General features: G+C 44.3%; 1 protein-coding gene across 2 annotated transcripts in view; it reads right to left on the bottom strand.

Moving 5' to 3' along the window:
- Positions 1-23,374, bottom strand: part of Fgd6 (FYVE, RhoGEF and PH domain containing 6) — a 115,511-nt gene that overhangs the window by 30,880 nt on the left and 61,257 nt on the right. For both annotated transcript variants that reach the window (XR_015624340.1, NM_001137645.1), the window contains 3 exon segments: positions 14,388-14,539; positions 11,455-11,611; positions 9,037-9,124 (listed from right to left, as the gene is read on the bottom strand). Coding sequence is in view for 1 of the 2 variants with exons in the window: in NM_001137645.1 (NP_001131117.1) it covers positions 9,037-9,124; positions 11,455-11,611; positions 14,388-14,539 (397 nt within the window). In the remaining variant the exon portion in view is untranslated.

The following is a 23,374-nucleotide window of genomic DNA, read 5'->3' as shown; positions in this document are numbered from 1 at the left end:
AATATATTGTACTAAAAAATTTTTTTAGAGAAATTCTTACTTCCCTGATCTAGTAATGTCCAACCAAGGAACAACTTGCAACTTCTTCTTTCAGTTCACTTTTATTTATATTTATTTGATCCACTCATTTTTATGGTGTTGGAGATCAAACCCGGGCCTCCCAAGGGTTAGGCAAGCATTCTACTACTGAGGGCCACCAGTCCCTATAGCTCTTCTGGATATGAACACGAATTGGGGTGGCTAGCATTGTAGTATATGCCAGTAATCCAGCTACTCAGGAGACTGAGACAGGAGGATGACAAAATTGAGGGAAAGAGCAAGACCCTGTCTGGGGCAGAGACTGACTAAATTAGACAGAAAAACAAACAACAAACAATACACTATAAAATACTGTGATCCCTACTTTAATAAAACTCATCATAAGAAACTTGGTGAGTTAAATAATAAGGAAGAAAATTTAAACCATGAACATCTCTCCAAAATAACGTGTACAATATTTTTTTGAAACAGGCTCTCATGCAGCTCAAACTGACCTTGACCAATATTGCTTCCACGAATGCATGTGCCACCCAGCTTGGCGTGCTTTTTTTCAAAAAAGACAGTGTCTTGCTATGGAGCACAGGCTGGCCTTGAGCTTTCAATCCTCCTGCCTCAGCTTCCTGAGTGCTGGGACTGCAGCTACCACTACCAGCATGAGCACCGTTTTGAATTATTTCCTTCTGGCTTTAGGAAGGCTTGCTGTGTCTTTGCAATACGTAGGCTTTCCCCGTTTCACTGCCTGACAGTCATCTTAAATCTGTCGCCCAGTCATAGCACATGTTATAAACAGCATCTTATCTCGCTCCTGAAAGTTATCAGATTTGGATAAACGGTGTGATCACTTCAATTGTAGCACAGATTACTATCTTGATAATCTGTCTTTTTCCATATTTCAAATTGCTTTTCTGGGTGGGGGGGGATCACTAAAAGAAATGTTTTAAAACTATGATTTTGAGAAACAATCTCGAAAGGCTGGCCACAGACTTGGTTGACCTTGAACTCTTGACCTTCCCGATACCACCTCCAAGGTGCCGATATTAGGAGAAAACGCACGAGCTTCTCTAAGGATGCATCTAGCAAGTTAGGGCCTCTAGGTGCACTGGCTGCATATCCAGTCTACTCCTCACTGAAGAACAGAACAAGTTCTGTCCTCCACCCCCCAACAACCATCAAATGCAGATGGTTTCTATTCAAATGTATTCCCAGTTATACCGGGCATATGGATCAGGGCCATCTTCAGCCTGAACTAGTTCTGTGAGGGGAAAGTGTGTCCTCTGGGTGACTTTTAGGGAGAATCCCCATATACTTTAACTGGGTGTGCATATGATAGGATGGGCTGCATCACGGGAAGGCCTGTGCGAAGTAGGAAGATGGTTATTTAACTGAGATCTGTTAGTTAAAATGGGGGACCACCCAGACTATATCCCTTAGTGCTCAGCACCCCTTTCCTTTGGAGCCTATAGAAGAATTCCTAGCCACTAAGGAGGGCCCTTGAGCACTCACTCTCTCACTACATGGCCCACTATCACTCTGTGAGTATACTCTCGTCAGTCCTATCCCTGTGCTCAAAGTAGCAAGGAATGACATTTCCTTGCTACTTTGACATCTGTGGACGCTTATTTCAATCTTTGTGTAGGGTGAGATGCTGAGGGTCTGGACATGCTGGGCTCAGATAGTGGCCACTGGCAACATGGTTACTAATTAAAAAGTACCATGACCCCTAACTCCAATTCTTTCATTTTTCAAAGGCCAGTTCTAGACCTTAAATATGCAGCCTAGACCTGCCAATACAAATATGGCATTTGTATAAGCTAAAAAGGGAGTCTTTATTTTTTTTCTCTATATCACATTTCATGGGTGATTGTGTTTTTCATTGGGATACAGGCTAAACCTGGACCTCAACTGAGTACCTTAATGCAGGGCAGAGTCAAGAAAAAAATCTCCCCCATCTACTCGAGTTTGATAACTTTGGTCCTGAGAAGGTGACTTTAAAGGACTCATGACCCAACCCCAACCCCAAGTTCATGCTGTGGTAAGATCTAGGTGCACATCATAGGATGGATGGACCCAGCCCCACAGCCTTCTTACTCTAGTGAGGCACACCTAGAATATCCTTGAGAGGAGTCAGACGCAAAGGGGGCCATTCGAGAGGTTATTCTGAGTTTTCTGACTCCCTGTCTTGGTGGGTGGACCATCAAGGCTGCTGGCTGATCAAGTGAGAATCTCAAGTACACAGAAAAGGCATTGGGCACACTGAAGCCACGCTCGAGTATAAAGAAACTCTTGTCCATATTTGTCCCTACGACCCAACCAATTCAGCAAAGGTAGACTTCGGGAGACAAGTGCACTTCACTGTGCAACAGAGCGACGACGGATGAAGTGACCCTAAGAGCCAGAATGAGTTCAAGTGTAGCTGAATTTCCATGGTTTCTCCCACTGGAGCAGTTCCTCCTGTGAGCCTGTACTCCTCACAAAGACTGAGAGAGACACTCCAGGGACACATTTGGCTCATTAAATCTCTGTCAAAGCAGGTCCCAGAAACAGAGGCATTTGGCCGCTTCCAGGGAATCTGGGTCAAACCTGCGCTAAGGAGAGAAGAGTAATTTATAGAGATCGCCACTGGTAGAACTCTGGTTTTCTGCAACCTTGGATGGACGGAAAACCTAGCACATAGACCAGCAGACTGATTTCCACTAAGCTTTATTGTTTTGATTCTATTACACAGGGTCTTACTGTGTAGCCCTGGCTGTCCTGCAACTAGCATTATAGACCAGGCTGGCCTCGAACTCACAAAGATCTGCCTGCTTCTGTCTCCCGGGTGCTGGGATTAAAGGCATGAGCTACCTTACCCAGCTCCATTTTCAGTAACCTTTAAATGAAATAAGAGTTTCTATCTGCCAGCAATATTGGTAGCAAATCCCAGAAGTATTAACAACCTTTGTGATTTGTTAATCACCATGGAAATCGCAGATATTTTATGACAAATTATGGTTGAGGCGGACAACAGAAAATACTGTATACTCTTATTGACACCATCTCTAAATCATTCCATCTCCCATCAGATCTTACTTAATTCAGTACTGAAGAAGCACATTTGGCTAGGCGAGGTAGCACAGCCTTCAATCCCAGCATTTAGGAGGATGGGGTGTTCAAGGTCATCCTGGCCTACAAAGTGAATTTGAGGTCTCCTGGGCTACATAACACTGTCTCAAAACAACAACAAAACCAGACTAGGTGCAGTTCAGATGCCTGAGCATTTGCCTGGCAAGCACAAAGCCTTGAGCCTGCTGCCCAGTACTCCACGAGCCAGACAAGGCTGCATGGGTGCAGTCCTAGCTCTACAGTGGCGAGGGCAGGAGGACCCTTGGCTCCATAGGAAGCTGAAGGGTGGTGGGGGCTAAATGAGACTGCCTCAAAAAGCACAGGCAGACAGATGGACGGATGGACGGACAAAAGGCACCGGGAGAGAGAATGTGCTTGGTTCTTAGGTCCTCAGGTCTTCCCAAAGCATTGAGATATTTCTATGGACATAATTTATTTAGTAGGATCTCTTACTAAAGAGATCCTAAAAAACTACCATTCAGAATGATTTACAACAGACCAGGAGCTGGGCTAATTAACACAAATTCTGAATGGCATTGTCACCCTATCTCACATGGACAGAATGCCTCCATCAAAGCCCTGGATTTGTGAGAAAGTAAATGCCTTGTTTGGTGTCTAAGGTATAGCCATCACTCTTTTAAAATCAAGTTGTGACCTCCACGAAGTGTTGAAATGACCTGCTTAACTTTTATTATTGTTGTTGCTGTTGTTCTGAGACAGGGTCTTACTAGGCAGCCCTGGCTGGCCTGGGAACTGCTATGTAGACATGCTGGCCGACGGTGCCCCAACCCCCAGAACTGTGATTAAAGGTACAGGCCACTAAGCCCAATTTCAAAACGACTTTTGATGCACACAACTGCTTTGGTTTTAAAATAAAATACTTGCTACAGCGGTTTTCAATAAGGATTTTTTTTAAAAGTGTAATCTATTGGTTTACTTTTTTAAATCTGCAGATGAGTCTGGATGTCACTCACGTTCACACGGTGAACATCATAATGTGTCAGAACACGGTTACAGATGTCTTTAATATCCCATTTTCTACCAACATGGAAAGTCTCGGATTTCTAAAAGCTCCAGGGAATTAATGTCATCTCAGACAAAGGCAAAGACTGCAGGGAAGAGTAATAAAGTCTATCACTAAAACAACTTTAATATAACAAATATTTTGAACAAGATCAAAGAAATTACAATGAGTCAAAGTTCAAAGGACTGTTGTTTCCCCATAGCTGTGGAGATGGAAAAGATCTTCAGAAACATTTTAAATTATATTCTTCAAAATACCCTCTCCTCAGTGATCCTGTCGAATTCCTCTTCCTTCAATATCAATGTAATAATGTTCCACAAATAAAAAAAAAGCTTTTATTGGGAAAAAATTCTAATATAATATATAATATAGCTAGAGATAAAAAAAATCTGAAAAGTCTATGAGTCATTTCCAAACAATGGAAGACGAAAGGGATTTGGCTTTTTATATTACTTACATATTTTTATATGCATGAAAGAACCCTTCAAAGGAAAAAGGTGACCCTTCCAAAAATAACAAGTGGCAAGATCCGCATAAATTTTAGGGAGAGAAGAGCTGAGTGGTGGCCTGAGGAGTTGGACGCAGCCTCAAAGAGGACTGTGCACAGCCTGTGGGGCAAGGGCCATCGCTGTGCTGTTCTGCCAGTCCCCGATGGCCAGGCCAGGGCTGGCCCATGAGAGCACATGCTGAGTGAGTGATTGGTATATGAGTGAACTGAGCCTGGGAGGACACGCTTCGGCAAGAGGAAGTGAGATCTGCATAAGCTGGGGTTGTAAACCGAGGTCACTAGACCGTAGATAAGTGTGCTCTCAACTTTTCCAGTATGCACGAGGAGGGCTGGGGATGCAGCTGACTGACTGGATACTGCCTGAGCAGGCCTGAGGTCCGAGGATCAAATACCAGTACAAAAGTAAATAGGTAAATAAATTAAATCACGAATCAATCAATCATCATAATGTAATGAGCAGAATCAAAGCACATACTCCTTTGGCAGGGAAATGAAGCGATGCCGTGCTGGGTTGAATGGGGAGTGAGAATAGGTGGTGTGGTCAGTATGAAGTCGTTTCTATAACATGTAGTGGGTGGAGAAAACTCTGCCCTAAATCTCAACAGGAGCGGGAACCAGAGGGACAGGAGAAGCTGGAGATCTGGCCAGGGAGTAAGAGTAGGAAGGAGGTTAGTCCTTCAGTAAGGGCCCGAGTCATGGAAGCGTGCTTTCAATTTTGAACGATGTTAGTGATCTATCCACGTTCACGGCACTACTGCAGGAGGATTCCGAACTTCATAACAGGGGGCAACTATTCATTTCCCAAGCCTTTCAGTTGGTCAAGTCTTCGCTATGGGGCAAGATCCAGGAGTCCAGATAGCTTGTTTTGTGAAGATGAGAAAGAAGCAACTGATCCTGCTCCTGCTGTGGCAGTGTCTGCTTTCTCCCTGCCTGCTGCTTCGTGATTCCAGTCCTTTCCGGCTCGAGAGGATCTGGTGTCCCACATGCTCAGGATTGGGCCTGACTATGGTGCATCAGCCTTGACCACTCAACACAGAAGTAAAATGTAAAAGCACGCAGGATTCATTAGGTAACGCACTCACTGTGTTTCCCTGAGCCCTTCACAACGGCATGCATTCTCTTAGATGTGTTCTGAGCTGATCCTAAGAAACCGCTACTGAGGATCACTGGATTTACGCAAGCACTTATGTTAGTGGTGCTGGAGGATTCGAGTCATGACCATGTACAGCTGGGGGATCAACAAGGGCTTCCACTAAGAATTTAGTTAGAATTTTTTACTACAATGAAGAGAGAACTGAAGTTCTCATATGGGGGAAAAACACTGCAGGAAAAAAAAAAAACCCAAAAGCAAAACCCAGGATGGTTAAACAGTAGCACAGACCACTGCCTCTGGGGATCCCCACTCACTTTTCTCTCGTCACGTCTTATCAGGCCTTCGTCTCAGACTCCCTCTGCCCAGAAACAAGGCAAGTTCAAGTCTACTTACACCGAGCCAGGGAGGAATCTTCCCCTACTCTGCCAAATACCTAGATAATAATCAGCATCAGCGGGTGACTCAAGTAAAGGCTTACACTTCCTTTCGGCTACTGTGAGGTCCCTACGTTTGAAATTGGGTCCCTCCCAAGGTCATTGGGAGGATCAAGTTATTGGAACTTGTTTTTCCAAACATGGGACCGCAGTCAATCATTTAAAGAGATGCAGACTTAAGATTTAACATGTACACTGGAGAGATGGCTCAGCAGTTAAGCCTGTGTTGCTTTTACTGAGGATCCAGGTTCAATTCCCAGCTCTTTATTGTGGACCACAACCATCTCTAACTCCAGCTCCAGAGGATCTGATACCCTTGACTTTGATGAGCACCAAGCATGCATGTGGTATACATATAAACATACATACACACATATATACATACAAACATATACACATACATACATGTATACATACATGCATCCATACACACATACATACAAACAAACATACATACACACACACACACATACATACAAACATACATACACACATACATGCATGCATGCATGTATACATACATACACACACATACATACAAACATACATACACACATACATACATGCATGCATGCATGTATACATACATATACACACAAACATATACACATACATACAAACATACATACATACATACATGTATACATACACACATACATACATACATACATACATACATGCATACATACATGCATACATACAAGAAGATGCCTACCAGTTCCAGGCAGCTTAGGTTATATAATGTGTTCTAGACCAGCCTGATCTTTTATGTGGACTATAGTTTTTTAAAAAAATATAAACCAAAATAAAAATAATTCCAAGAGACTAGTGTGTTAGAATATATCTATAATTCTAGCACTCACTAGTCTGAAGCAGGAGGATTATAGTGAGTTTGAAGCCAACCTGGGCTACATAGCAAGTACTAAAGCAGCTAGGATTGTATGACAAAAGTCTGCCCCAAACAATGCTAAAATCAAAATTTAAGAACCAAATAAACCCTTAAAAGAAGAAAAAACTTAAAAGTCCAATCTCACATGATGTTGGTGTTATAGAACAATGAGAAGTCTGTTGCTTTGATTACAGACATAGCTGAGGCTTCAGGTCCACTAGGAAAAACACTTTACCAACTCAGACACACCGGCAGCCCCAAACCTGTCTTCTTAAAGACAGATTTTAATCAATGGAAAGAGAGGCCATGAGTTTGGAAGAGAGCAAGGAGAAGTGTATAGGATGGTCTTGAGGGAGGAGAAAGAAACAGGAAATGATGTAATTATAATCTCAAAAATAAAAGAAATAATTAAAAAAAACCCACATTTGAAAAAGCCGGGCACGGTCTGGTGAGCCATCTGAGTTGATACAAGCACCTGTTGCCAGCTGGAGGACCTGGCTTCCACCCCCAGGACCCACATGGCGAGGAGAAAATGGACTCTCGCAAGATGCCCTCTGATATTCACATGTGTGTTATGGCACACATGCGCACGCATACCTCACTCAACAAACAAGTGAGTGAGCGTAATAAATGTAATGAAGAAATGTCAGGTGTGGTGACGTGGGCCTATAATCCCAGCATTCCAGAGGCTAAGGCAGAGGTACAAGTAGTCTGAGGCAACTTCGTTGTCTCCACAAAGAAACTTGTCTAAGAGGGAGACATGGATTGTTTTAAAAACTTGTTTTCCTCATCTCTCCACCAGAAACAACTTAGCGTACAATCTAACTTAAACACAGGCAGCTTTTTAACTAGAGAGACCGGCACGGTGGGGGTGCAAATCTTTTACACTTTCATTTTCAGTAGCTGGGAGCCTTCCTCCTCACATCTGAAGCCACTACAAGCAGCCTTCCTCCTACCGCTGTGACAATGGCCAATGCTGTCCAGTAGCCAGTTACCACAGAACATTAGATTTATCTAGCAAAAGCACTGCGTGTCAGCACTTCCCCTTGTCCTGTAAATTAATAATCTCAGCCAGAAGCAGAGGAAAGCAGATGGGCAGGATATCCTCAAACTATTTGCGTAGCATGTGTCATTCTAGAGAGAAATCCAGTGCCTGATTTGCAGTTAGGAACTCAAATTGAGCTCTTGACACACTTTGGTATGAAAGAAAAGCACCTCCCATCTTATCACTCCCAATCTAGGAAAGCCTGTCACATCTAGATGCCTCAAGGGACCTGAGCAAATGCTGCTTTTCCGGGGTTCACATACACCTCTGTTTCTGACTGAGGAGACAGAATTCACTTCATTCTTTCAAGGATCTTTGTAAGCCTGGTATCTTGTCTATGTTACCATGGTAAGTTTTAAAGAGCCAGGGAGCAGAAGTACCCAAGTACATATGCATTCCTCTATATCAGGCCTCATATTCTCTTGTAAACCAGCCGGACATCTAAAACCTTGCAAACAGTCGTCAACATACCCAAATAGTAATAGTACGGTTACTGCTATGATTGCTAAGAATAGCTAACATTAATAGAATGTGCTATGTACAAAGAGCTATTCTAAGGATCACGCATACACTGTAGTTCATTAGGGTCACCAAGACAGTGCTCTACAAGCAGCATGGGGGGAGGGGACAAAATACCTCCTTGGGATTAGAGCATCATTCCAGGGGAACAACTCAGGATGAGGGTTGGTGTGGTGCGAAGCTCAGAATAAACCTACACGAACACGAGGCCCGGAGGGGAGTGTGGACACTGGATGTTCAGAGAGCTGAGAGTGGTTCAGTCCCTGCGAGGTGACTCATCTAGCATGCATCGAGTGGTGAGAGAAGACGGAGGGCACGCTTAGGAAAGGCAGTGCTCGATAGGACACTCGGGGACCTTGGCTGGTAAGGCTGGGGGACCCTACCTGTCAGCAGCAGCCTATACTGAGGGATCCTCTGAACTGGCTTCAGCAGGTAGTGCTTCAGGGCCAGGTTGGCACATCGAGGGCTCATCTGGAGGGGGAAAAAAGGCATTCAAAGTAAGCCCATTGTTTTGTCAGAAGCAGAGTCCAGGCTATTCAGAGATGCTTCCTTATGTAAGGGACAGTGGCTGTGCAGCAAGGGAAACTGACTGGAGCCATCGAACCCACCTCTCCAGTCTGTTTCTGAAGCTGCTGCCCCAAGGGCCCTGCAGCCAATGTACTGACACACTGTAACAACAAGGTACTCGGGGAGCTGCAGAAATTAAAGCGCAGAGCAGCCTAGTAAAGCACCCCTTCTCTTAGAAGAACGACGAGTGGAGGTGGTGTTGGACGAGCAGTCCTAGAAAAGACAGCCAAGTCAGAGTGAATACCTGACTGTAATGTTTTCCTCGGGGGGTGTCTATGTGTGGTAGGATCAAGATGAGTGCGTCCATGTGCCCATACATTGTGTTATGAGATAGACCCCTCAGTGTAGCTCAGGCTGGCCCTCAACTCTGTGGTCTTGACTCTACTTTCTGGGTGCTGGGATTACAGGATGTGCCATGGTAGCCAGGGATGGCTCCTTTTATGGATGGTAAGATAGTAGAAGGGAGGAAGAGCAGGAAAGGCTACAAATGATTTCCAAAGTATAATTACTTGCCTCTTGCGTGAAGCATCATAAAGTAAAAGTCAGCGATACTATAATATCTTTGAAAGTCTGCCTTTCTTATTTTGTGTGGCTAGAATTTACTGACCATTTTTAGCTGAAGAAATAAACACCAAGATATAGCAACCAAAAATGGTGAGAGTTAAACTGATGGTTCCTGAAGGGAGGAGACTCGGGTGCTCAGGGGGCAGGGGAAGGTGGGCCAGAGGTCAAGGACAGCCCTGACTGCAAAACCCACCCTGAGGCAAGTCTGGGTACAGTGCGCAATCTCGCTCTGTCGAAACCTTTCTTCATTTAAAAAATGAAACAGACTTTCATTTAAAAACACACACAGGGGCTGGAGAGGTGGCTCAGCGGTTAAGAGCACCGACTGCTCTTCCAGAGGTCCTGAGTTCAAGTCCCAGCAACCACATGGTGGCTCGCAACCACTTTTAATGGGATCCAATGCCCCTTCTGGTGTGTCTGAAGACAGCGACAGTGTACTCATATATAATAAATACATATTTTAAAAAACACACACACAAAGCTTTCGCTGACACATCAAATAAAGCAAAGCAAAGTTTTTAACTTTGATGCTAGAACTTTATTTATTTACTTATCCAACGAAAAACCGTGCTCCTTTCCATTACTGTATATGAAGGTGTCAGACGAATGGAAGAAAATGTTAGGTTGAAAATAGGAAATGATCCCTTGGCATTCAAATCCATCAAGGCAGAAGGCAGAATAGGGGTGGCCGGCCAGGGTGGAAGAGAAGGACGAGTTGGTGTTTAATGGCTATGGAATCTCAGTTTTGCAAGGCTATGTATGTTTCAGAAAGATGGTGGCACGATGCTGTCCACGTGATTCATACCACAGAATTATACACAAAGTGGCTAAGATCGTAAGTTGGTGGTATGTGCGTTTTACCATAGGCCTAAAAAAATAAGATTATTTGTTTACTCCTTTGTTTATTTAGTGTGTGCGCATGTGTGTAGGCGTCGGGTGCACATGTGTCCCAGCATGCATGCTGAGGTCAGAGGACAGCTTCAGGAGTCAGTTCTCTCCTTCCACACGTGGGATCCCAGACGTAGCAGCGAGTGCCTTTCTGCTCCCAGCCACCTGGTTAGTCCTTTTTTTGTTTTTGAGACAGGGACCCATGTTGTCCCTGCTCACAGGAGTTCACTATGTGCTAAGCATGACCTTAAATCCCTTATCTTCCTGCCTCAGCTTCCCATGTGGTGGGAGCACAGGCCCGTGCCACCGCACCCAGCTGATGAGAGGAAAGCCAGGACTTTGAAGCTGGTGTGGCTATACAGTGAGACCTTGGTTTAAACAAGTTAACTAGCTAACTACCTCTAACCAAGATGATGTTTACCCAGCTTAAACAGTACAACATGCGATAACAGATCTTCACTATTGAATCTTGGACTATATTGAATTTTTACTGGTTTATTTGATTAATTAATCCTTTCTAAGATTTAGAAGAGATTATTATTATCATTTTATTTATTTATTTATTTGGTTGTTTGGTTGGGGTTTTTTGTTTGTTTGTTTGTTTGTTTGTTTTTTTGTTTGAGACAGTTTCTGTATCCTGGGACTGGGAGTAAAAGTGTGCACCACCATCGGCTGGTGGAGGAGACTATGTTTTAACACACGTTTTCTCAAAATTTTTTTTCAATGGCCGTAAAGGACTAAGGCATGCGGGGAGAAGTTGAGCATTCTATGACAGCGAATACCTCGAATTCCCTGACGACCGTGGCGAATCCAGAGTTTTTCTTGCACTGTTCATCCAGCAACGCAATGTTCTTGTCGAATTCTTTGATGTACATGGAGTACATTTTTAAATATGGCCCCTTCTTTACAAAGATGTCAGCAATTCTCTGTTGTTCAGCCCTGTGGGTAGAGGATACAGAGAACCATGAGGGCAGTCAGTGTGTCTGAGGCAGCAGCTTGTCCGCACCAGCTTGTCCTGCTGTCTGCTTTCCCTCTTCTTCAGCACTGGCCCTGCCATGAGCACACCTTGTCCAGACTCTGCCAGCTCTGACTGGTGTCCCTTTTCCCACTCTTGTCCTCTCTATTCCATTTGTCAGGGCAGCAGGGACCTAAAAACTGTGTGTCCTATTGTGTGACTTCCAGTGACAGCTTCTTTCCAGTGTGTGTGTGTGTGTGTGTGTGTGTGTGTGTGTGTGTGTGTGTGTGTGTGTGTGTGTGTGTGTATGCAGACGGTCTCACTAAGCTACCCAGACTAGCTTTGAACTCATGATCTGCCTGTCTCAGCCTCTCTCCTGCAATCATGACAGCTCAGTGCTACAACACATCCAGCTCCCGGGGCCTTCTATTGCCCTGAAAATAAAACTACATTCCATGTACACACAGGCTACTATGCTTTCCTGTCTGTCTGTCTGTCTGACCCAGGCCATGATTCCCTTCCCCTTTCCCTGTTCTGCAGAACTTCTTCATGTTCTTTAAACACACCTGAGTCCATTCCCATGCTGCAGCCTTTTATCAGTGGTTGCACGTGCATGGACATATGGAGGCATCGGAGTTCCCCCACGCCCACCTTCCCACATCCGCTTTTCGGGGAGGGGGGATCTGAACACCTTACATATGCAAGGCAAGCACCCTACTACAGACTATTTCTAGTCCATGTTCTACTTTCTTAAAGAGTCTTTTTTTAACCGTCTGATCTTCACTAAGAACTCCAGCATTTTAGTCTCTGCATATCAGATCTTTCCCTGATTTTTCTTACCTATTTACCTTGTATTCATCCCCACTATAATGCCTGTTCCATGAAAGTAAGGCCTTTGTATATTATGTGTACTATAGGATACACTAGTCATATGTAGATAACCAACCAGTACAGGAGATAGTCAAACCTTGGGAAATGAAATGGCTGTTAGGCATGGTGGCTCACTCCTATAACTCTGGTACTCAGAAGAGTGAGACAGGAGGATCACCATGAGTTTAAGATCAGTCTACACGTTATAATGGCTCCCAAACCAGGGCAGCTACAAAGAGAGACATTTAAAACATTCAATATAATAACATATTTCAAGTAAACTCAGGTAAGCTAGGAGGCAGGCCTGCTGCTCCTATTACAGGAATCCAGACCTTGAATTCCGTGACCACAGCTGTAAGCACCTGGTTCTTCCTCATGGCTCTACCCCAACGAAACTGGATCACCAGGATAGATCACGAGGCAGCAGCGGCCTTGGACCATGCCCTTCCTTATGGAACAGAACATGATCTGTGGTCTGGAGACCAAGGTGAAGGGTCACTTCTGGCTAAGTATGTCCTCTAAGATAGCAGAGTAGAAGTGTCACCGTGGTAAGGTGCAGAGGGCCATGGCTTTCTGAGTCAACAAGGTGGGTTGTACTTCCAAGTTTCCCTGGAAAGGAGATACTGCACACCAGCTCAAAATCTCAGTGTCAACAAGCAATGGTCCATACCCAGAGCTTCAAACTTCTGTTGTATAGATAAAGACTGGCCCCTCCCTGTCTGGTCCAGAACTGAAAATACTGCAATTCGTCTAACAGTTGGAGCCCTTAAATCAGTCTTTATAAGACAAACATGCACATTTCAATCTACATATAGAGGATGTGGCGCTCTAAATGCTATCATACAAATAGATATTGAGCCTAGGGCTTCTTGTATGACAGGTAAACCACTAAGCTAAATCCCCAGCTCTTTTTAGTTTTAAAACATATTTGTGGGTTTATTTATTTATCTTGAGTAGAGCATGAATATGAGGTCAGGGAACAATTTTTGGGAATCAGTTCTGTCTTTTCACCATGCGGGTTCTGAGGATCAAACTTAGGTCATCACATTTGCAAGCACCTTTACTATGGAGCCATCTTGCCAGCCTGTCTTTTATGTTTTCTGTTGAGACAGGGACTCAGTGAGTTTCCCATACAGCTCAATGGACTTACGGTCTTCTTGCCTCAGCTTCCTAACTATTTGGGCTTGCAAGTCTGCTCCACAAGGCTCCGTGAAAGAAGATTTTGAGAGAAAAATACCTTATTCACAGACTTGAACTATTTTGCGAACAATAAGTAAAACCTTTTCCATAGTTAAAGAGTTATCTCTTTATAGTCTGGTTCTTAGGAATGCTTAATCCTTCCAATACAGACCATCTACAGATCCAAAACTTAAGGAAGCCTTTATCTAAGCAAAAATATTTAAACCTCTCTATACTACATATATGTCTATAGTTAGGTTTTAAAGCCAGTTCAGGGTAATATTAATATAAAATTATATAAAGAACAAAAGATAAATTATGTACAGGAATTATTTTGATAATGATACTTCATTTTCACTGGAGCTTTAAAAAATTACAGCCTGGAATGTATCAGGAGGTGAAACCCTGTCTCAATAAATAAACACAAGATCAAAACAAAACAAAATAGACAAAGGAAATAGCTAAATTGCCTCTGCCTGGGTCCGAGCAAGCATCATTGAAGAGCTTTGTAAGTGGCACAGATTTAAATCTAGTGTGCCAAGGTATGGCCATCCGGAATATTTAATCTACAGGTAACTGCCAAAAAGTTCAACGCACTGAAAACAACGCCGTATAAGGAGCGTCACTTTCCCCTCCCTGGCAGGGTCTCTGCGGTTTCATTTAAAACCGTGCGCTCTGCTCTGAGGAAGCCTAATGTGCTCCGTGTTTTACCAGCTCAGCATTCTTTCCTCCAGTTCCTTCAGGAGATCCCGGTTGAGCTCATACAGCTGAGGCAGGTAGTACAGGATCTGGTTAAGGATCCGGTCCTCAATCACGGGCTTCCCGAGTTGCCTGGACGCGTGGGCTACAGCACCCCGGAAATCCTATTATAGTCAGGAGGGCAAAAAAAAAAAGTCACTATTCACACACATAACTGGATCAAAAGCTTCCTGCCTAGTCATCCTCTACCCCATGAAGATCTACAATCTCAAAACTATTGTATCTTTCAACTATACAAAAAGGTATCTAAAAACCTGTTTCGCAGCTCTAGGAATTAAAGTCGCTCTAGTGTTATCACATAGATACGCTGACTCTATTTTGCCACATCAGATGATCATGCTCCCACAGGAGGCATAAACTAATAAAAGCCCAGTGCTAGGCACGAGAAGGTGTCTCCAGGGGGGTCTAAGAGATTCCCAAAATGAGACAAGCTGTTGACACTACTCTTAGTTGCTTCCCAGAACTTGAAGTTAAGACCCCGCTGCTGAAGACACCACATACTTTGGACACTGCACTTGGAAGAATCAAGCTGGAATTGACCCGAAGCCTCCTCCCCAGAGACTAGCTCTCACACTGTCCAAAAGTGTCATGCAAACTGCCAAGAGAGTAAAACAGTCAATAGTCTTACCCAGAAGGAAAGCTTACGAACTGCAACAATGACAGGCGTGACAGGCGGGGCGAGAGAGCCCCGGAGTGCAATAGTGGCGCCTTTACCTTGGGGGTAACCAACAGCTGTCTAATCAGACCTAAGGCCTGCTCAGTATGAGGAAACACACACCTCATGGTGTGGAGACGTGGCCTGTGGCTGGAGAGGACCCAAGAGAAGAACCTACTACAGCCATTTTTCTAAACTGTGATGGCTGTTTTTAGCTGTCAACTTGACTACATATGGAATTAATTAATATCCAAAAACGTAGGGCTCAACATAAAGGGACTTGTGTTTAATTGGATGTATACAGATCCATCTCTAGTCTGGATTGTGTGGTGGGAAGACACACCTTTAATTTGGGCCTCACCTCCTCGTGGAAGCCTATACCAGGACGAAGAAGAAGAAGAAGAAGAAGAAAGCTTTTGCTCATTGCCTCCCTTGTTCTTGAGGCCATTCCTTCACGGCATTAGAAGCCTACTTCACATCCGGCCTCATGGACTGAGCAGCTTCTGCATTCTTAGACTTTCCTTACTAGCCAGCTATTGTTGGATAAGCTAGACCCTACAGTTTGTAAGACTTTCTAACAAATCCCCTTTCTCTATGTATGTATAAGGGAGAGAGGTCCATTCTATAAAGTCTGTTACTGTAGAGTACTCTGATACATAAATCAATATACTTTTTAACTTTATCCTAAATATTAATTTTAATACCCACAGATATGTGTAGCACTTACACCTCATCAAAGAAGGTCCCCTTTGTAAGGCATACGGACTAGGACCAAGATCCACAACTAGTCAAAATAAATGACTGCGAGGTGTCCAACCCCAACTGGTTCACCTACAATACAACCCTTACACTCAAGACTCAGGAAACACTGGGGAAGAGTGGGGAGAAAGGGTTATAAACACCAGAAAACCAGAGTAGCTGCTTTAAGACAGCATCTTCTAGCTGTGACAGGGACTCTCTATTCTCGAAATCACACCTTAGTGCCTAAACAAGCATTGTATGATGGCACCAGCCGACCTGACAACATGAATGGGGACTCTCACAAGGCCCTACGCCTAGATGAAGAACTATAGACAACCGATGGCTGACAAAAGGGGAAGAATCATTTTCTCTAGGGAAGAACCCCGATAAGTTATTCAATCCCAAGTGGTCAGCCCTAAGCGTATCTACGCATGAGCAATAGTAAGGAGGCTCAGTAACTTCTGTGTGTTTGTGGGCGTGATTAAAGAGTGAATTGGGCGGTGTGGGCAAAGGAGGAGTTGAAAGGGGTAAAAGGAGTTGGGAGGGAGGGGCAGACATTATGTAAATGCAGTATTTATGCATGATATTCTCAAAAATATTCAATTAAAATTTTTTAAGAAATTCTAAGCAGGTCTTAGCTAACTCCACCCTGGATTTCAGAGCCCTCCTCTTGTTCAGTGGTCATTTCCCAACCTGGAGCCTCTGGCTGGGACTTGCAGAGGGAGGTACCTGGCAATCAGCACTGTAGATCTACGCCGCTGCTCTTGACTGACTGTGCTTCCTTGACCGAGCCTTGGTTTCTCCATTTGTAAAATAGGTGCAACTGTTACACAACCAGGGTAGTACTAGCAATAATGTTTAATTGGCGGTTGCACAAACTTTCCGCAATACATTTGGTACAGAGTCAACACAACGCTCTGACTCCAGGTCTTAATGCTCCTCTTCCTTGAGCCAACCTCCCAAGGAGCTCACCATTTGTACTTTAAAAACCGGTCACCTGGTCCCACACCCACTCCAGCAGCACCTGATGGGCAAAGATGTAGCTGGCCACACAAGCGCATGGGCGACATATCCACCTGGGGTCTCCCTGGGGTGGCATCCGTAATGAACGAGTGAGTGAGATAATCCTGGCCCAGCCCTATTGGTATTCCTGAGTTTGACTTATCCAGAATCATCCCCTCTGAGAAACCAAGTAACACCCTCCAATACTGCCCTGTAAGTGAGAACCAACCCCTCAAGGCCCAGGACCCCAGTCTGCATCTCAGGAACCTGCAGAACAGGAGCAGACTCCCCTGAGTTTCCCAACCTCCCCGGCTAACAGTGGGGTCTCAGCATGTCCATGTGCCAGCCTGGATACATGTCCTTGCTGGACAGGGCAGGTGTGCCCCCAGAGCAGGGCATGGTGCCCCACGGCCTGCACCTGAGAGTCATGTCACCACCACAAGGCCTCAGACTCAGCAGAATTTTATGCTGATGAAGCAGTTGGGTGTGTGACCTCAAGGTCTACACACAGTCTCCCCACACAGTCTCCCCACAGGGCTCCCTTAAAGGACCCCCACCATCTGTGTTAGTGCAGTGTGTTTCTGGACACCAGGTGGGCTGCCTCCCAAACCGGGGCAGCAAGGCCAGTCTACACTTCCAGCAGGCCCCTAAAGCGTCTGGGGATACTGAGCATATAACTTTCAAAAAGTTCATTTTTATCTCGAGAAGGGGTTGGGGGAGACCCCACATATTTTCATCTTCTGTTCTTTCTAAGATTACTAGTGCCATGTTTAATATAGGTCACCACCACCACACCCATCCCTGCAGAGGAGGAGGAAAGGGTGGGGGAGGAGATAAGTGTTTGCAGAGGTGCCATTGTCCTCTGAGGGTGGGCCTCAGGATCTAAGTTAAACAATATTCGAGCAGAGCCTCTCACAACCCTCAAGACTCCAAAACAAAGGACCTTGCCTTCTCTTAACAGTCAGATTACAAATCCTCAGGCAGAACCCCTGAGGAAACTCACTAGGCTTTCTCTCGGAAAGGGATTGCATTTCCTCTGTAGATACCTTCAACATTTTCCCCTAAAAGACAAATTAATTAAGAGTATCTCTTACTTCTCCAGGATGAATTAAAAAAATAAAAAAGAAGATAAGGAAATGAACAAAACAAACCCCAAATTAAAAAAAAAAAACTTCACGTGTACTCTAAAAGAACAAAAGGTTTCCAACCCAAAGTCCACTCAGGTTTCTTTACAGAGCAGGACATTAAGTTCTGGATGCAGACAAGGTTTTACTGAAGAACTACACTCCCATCTCCCCTCAATGTTTTCTTCATGTTTTGAGACAGTCTTGCTGAGACCAGGATGGTCTCAGGAAATCACAATGCTCCTGCCCCAACTTCTGGATGACTAGAATTACAGATGTGTCAGTATGGCCTCAAAACTGTTAAGTAGCCAAGGACAGCCTTAAACTTCTAATCTTGCCTACCACCGGAGCACTGGAATAACAGGCCTGTAGCACCATACCCAGTTCATTAGATGCTAAGGATTAAACCCAGGGCTTCCAGATGCTGGGCAAGAAAGCCTACAAGAGAGCTACGTTCCCGGCCACCTCAAGTTCTTAACAAATACTAAAACCTTCTTCTGGGTTCATTTTTATTGCCCCATTAATCATATTAATTAATGTAAAGGAATGCCTTATCTGCATAGCAACTACAGCAATAACTTGTATAACTAATTAGTAAGATGTCAAGCAGGAATTTAGTCTGCAAGAGTTCCAGGTTAGAAAACCACACGAGCATCTCCAGAAACCAAGCTGACAGCAGCCATGTCCCGTCCCCTGCAGCTTGCCTCAGTCAGCCCTGGCACTCGTTAGGAGGGAACGCAGCTTCTTAACTCTTCTGGAAGTCGTTAGGTTGTCTCCAGTGGAGGAACGCTGTAGAACACATGTATGAATCACGCCCCTGATGGCAAATGTGTTCAAAGCTAAGCAAGGTAAGCAGTGGCACCTTTTTCTGCCAGTGTAGGGAGGAGCCCCTGCTCAGCAGAGCCAACGAGCATGCCCCCGTCTTCCCGCAGAGTTAGTGGTGACTGCATTGGCCCCTTGGCAGCAGAATAACTTTTGTTTTCCAACTGGAAGGCATTTCCTTGTCATGACAGTGACAGTGGATGCTGGCTGCTAAGTGACTGAAGAGCCAGTCTTGCCCGGCTTCCGCCAAACTTCACAGTCCACGTCATCCACCACTGCCAGAGCAGACACTTGTTTATCTGAGACACATTTAACAAATACCAGCCAAATCCAAAGGGGCTGACCACCATTCAGGAGGCTCTTATCACAACTTGGCAAGGCTTCATTGGTTTTCTAAGGGTGCTGGGTGTTTGGGGCAGCTTTAGATGAATTGAAGAAGACCAATGGTATAGTTGCTGAAAATTATGGTAGGAGCTCAAAACAAAATAGGAAGTTTATACTTTAGAGAGAGCCAAAGAAAGACAGGGGTGGGGGCAGATGCTCCTGTGTAAACCCAGCACTTGGGGGTGTGGGGTGACCAAGGTAGGAGGATTGCTGTGTGTTCGAGGGTACCCTGAGCTACATAGAAAGGACAACATTTAATAAAGACAATAGGACCCTGAAGAGTTCGGACCTCTAACAGCCACAGTTGTATGTTCTAAGCAGGCATTTGATGATGATTCTCTGCTTTACCAAAGGGCTCAGCGGAAGCACTTCCTCACCCAACCTAGCCTTACTAAGTGCCTACCACCCACTCCAGTGTCCGGCCCTGCACCTCACCTCTCACCGGCTCTCAAGCAGCAGCAGATCACCCTGTCCCCCACTTACTCCTTTGAGAACCTTCTACCCACTGGAACTCACTTTCTCCTCGGCTATGAATTCTGTGTTTGGAGTTAAGTCCAATTCCTTCACCACTGCAAAACCAGCGCTGCTACTGAATAAAGTCTGTCTTACTATCTATGGTTTTTAAGAGGCCAGGCACAGTGGTGGATACTGCTGATCCCAGCACTTGGGAGGCAGAGGCAGGTGGATTTCTGAGTGTGAAACTGGCTATATATTGAGTTCCATGATAGCCAGAGCTACATTATAGAAAGACACTGTCTCAAAACACACACACACACACACACACACACACACACACACAAATGCACACACACATACACATATACAACAGATGCACGCACACATACACAGACACACACACAGACACACACACAGATGCACACACATACACACACACAGATGCACACACACACACAACCACACAGTTTTAAATGTCACTTAGTAATTATTTTCACCTGGGGCTATACGGGTTTTCTTGGTAGTTTTTTGAGAGCTCAGCACACAAAATCTTAGGTTAAATCCTCAACACCCCAGCTCAAAATAGGGCATCTCCGTCTCTAAGCTAAGACAGTGAATGCCAAAGCTCCAACAGGTAACTTGACAGCCTCCATAACCGCCTTCAGCAGGGAAGCTTCAATTGTATTCCTCCTCTTCTTCGGCTCCATCTCCCCACATCAATGCACTCTGAACTGGGGTCAGATGCAACTAATTCTACAGGAACTACACAGATAAACTTCCAAGCCACTGCCACAGTGGTGCCACTGGAGGGAGGGTCCAGCTTTTTTTGTTTTTATAATGAAAAAAAGATGATTATAACATGCAATATTTTAAAAACCCTAACAGCCAGGATAATTTGGGAAGGGGTGACAATCTTTAAGAGGCATATTTTAAGAGCCACAAAACCATTTGGGGCAGAAGCATCTAAGTTCACCAAAAGCTCCCTTCACTCTAGCAGTGCAGATACAGGTGAGCAGAGAGAGCCAGAGCTTGCGTCTGCACTCCTGGGGAGCTGGTGACAAGCCTGACAGTGTGGCCCAGTGAAGAGCACCAGCCTAGACTGCGTGAGGCCCTTGGGTTTGAAGACCAGCACTGGAAAGGAGAGTAGGGTGGAGAGCAGGGAGGTGGGAAATATTAGGCACACTGCAGGTATTACTGACATCAACCAGATACAGCACCAGTTCTAATAAAAACCAACTAAGGTTCTGTATGCAAAGTCAAACCACCTGTGAGCACATTCACTAAGTGCTTGTTCACGTTGGACCTTAAAGACTGAAAGGGGCCTCTAGATAATAAAGCATATTGTATCATTTTCTCCCAATAGTCCGTAAATAAGATCCAGTACAACTCCAACTCTTTACAGTACCAACAAGCTCACTCCGCCTAGTCTGATCAGCTGAGGAAGACCCGAGCCGAAACATCAGTGCGAACAGGACCGAGTCTGAACCTCAGAGGCACTGAAGCAGAGGACAGATGGCTTCGTCTGTAACGCTGGGCTGTCTATCTCCAGAACCAGAGGAGTGTGTGACTTAATTACCAGCTGTCCCAAGAGGAGGGCTCGACCTTTAGCCATTGTTTAACCACTATCAGGAGCCCATGAATTCAAAGCCCACGTGGACACAGGGATAGATAGGGAGCTCTCAGTGAGAAAAAAAAATCGCTTACAGAAAAGCAAAGCCAAGCAAAACAGCTGCCGTGATCAAAGACCTGTTATAAATATGCAAAAATGAAAGAAAGACTGGGAAGTAAAAGGGAAAGTCCCCATGTCAATAATTTAACTTCCGTTTGGTCTTGTTTATCCAGGCAGAGTCTTGTTATATAACCCAGGATGTCCTTACACTCGTGATCTTTGTGCCTCAGCCTCCCCGAGTGCGGGGACTGCAGGGGTCTCCGGGTGTGCTTTGCTGACTTTGCTTTTAGATGAAAGTAGTTTTCCAGGTGAAATGATCCATCCTGTTCTGTATGCACAGATCAGGTTGTGTATAAGCGTCAGTGCATTCAATGCAAAACAGCACAGAAACCAAGTGTTCGCACCGTGTTCTCAACCCTCCTTAGTAACATTAACACATCATGTGCACAAGTAAAAATTACAGCTTCATTTTCATCTTTAGAGGATGAAAAACAAGAGTTTCTCTGGTTTCCTAGGCAGCTGAAAAGAATTCTGTAAGCAACAAATATGTCAAGGACACACTACATCCTACAGATACGCTATAAATAGCAATGGTTAGGACTTCGAGCAGACATTTTAAATTTCTGCACCAAGAACTCACATAGACCAGACTTCAAAGTCTGGCTTTGACATTTGGTAGCATTTTTTAACAGGTTAAAACATTTCTTCATTTAAAATAGACAAAGGGAAAAAACTATTTTTACAGACGTTGTGAGGCTAAAAAAATAATTTGTATAATATAATTATATAGTATACTAAGAGGTATATAAAGAATGCTCATTAGAAGGCCATTTACTTAAAACTATTTAGTACCCACGAGTCTTAGGAAGGTGAGAAGATCTGAAATAGAGCCACTGAGAGAAGGAGAAGCCAAACCAAGGCAAGGGAAGACAGAAGCAAGACTGATGTGCTATAGTAACGAATTCCAATTGGAAGTCTTAATGTGAATGGAACTGCTCAAAAAAGAGAGGGGTAGCCAAGTTATCAGGAGCTAGAGAGAAGACAAAGAAAATGATCATTTAAAAGTCCATGAACCTCCCAAGACAAGGGTGTACTTGGGACAGAAGGACAATTTTAAGGTGGGAGAAACATGACCACTGGGGAAATGTGTTCATTTTATATTGCACTTAGAAAAATAAATAACATTCTATGTGGTGTTAAGGTATCTTTCATTATGGATAGACATTTTGACTAGGAGACATGTTTGCTCCTGACAGTACCCTCTTCACAGTTCAAGGAAGCTGGGAAGGAGTGGCCCCAGCCCCCACCCCAAATTGGGTCTAGGGTAGCAAAGATAGAATACAGATTTTAGTAAGTAGTAACTCAGGAGTATCAGGGGAGGCGTTAGCAATGTGGATGTTTGGAGTGGTACAGACATTACACTGTTTAAGCATCAAAACCTCCACATGGAGTTGCTCCAACTGTGGCAAGGTAGTCATTGGGCAAGAATTCATCTTCAGACAAAAAGTACTGTCCAGGAAAGGACACAAGGAGGGAGAGTCGGCAGCTGAGCTCTGCCAAGTCAGAGTAAGCTAGCCCTTCGTAGCTCCTGCTTTACTCACAGTCGGCCACATGGTTCTGAGCCAGAAGGCTGAAGACAGATGCTTCGACGTTTTGAGGAATAGGGAACTGTCCAACTGTCTCTGCAAATTGGTTATGTTTTGGGAGCTATGTCTTGGTGCTTCCTGTGTACTCAGGTACCATTTAATTTGTTTTTGGGTCTCTGCCAGGGTTGAAGACGTGTTATGGCCACATGATCAAACTTGAGTTGTTTAGCATTACGGAAGATGATGCGGATTGGAAAGGATGATTTTCAGATAGTAATGCAAGTTGAAAATCAAAACATAATTCAGATATAAGATTGTAGACTCTTTAAGTTAGGATAGATGTTAGAGTAATGCACCTTAATTGACAAAATTGATGGTCTGTACATTATCATCTCTTATAGTTTATATAACTGTGATAACTATGTTCATTGTATTCAGAGAGAAAAAGAACTTTTTAATGGACCAAAAGGGTGAGATGTTGTGGACTGGTTCTAATGCTA

This window comes from Rattus norvegicus, chromosome 7, assembly GCF_021556685.1.
Source record: "Rattus norvegicus strain SHRSP/BbbUtx chromosome 7, alternate assembly SHRSP_T2T, whole genome shotgun sequence".
Taxonomy (NCBI): Eukaryota; Metazoa; Chordata; class Mammalia; order Rodentia; family Muridae; genus Rattus; species Rattus norvegicus.
This window is presented reverse-complemented; position numbering and strand designations above follow the sequence as displayed.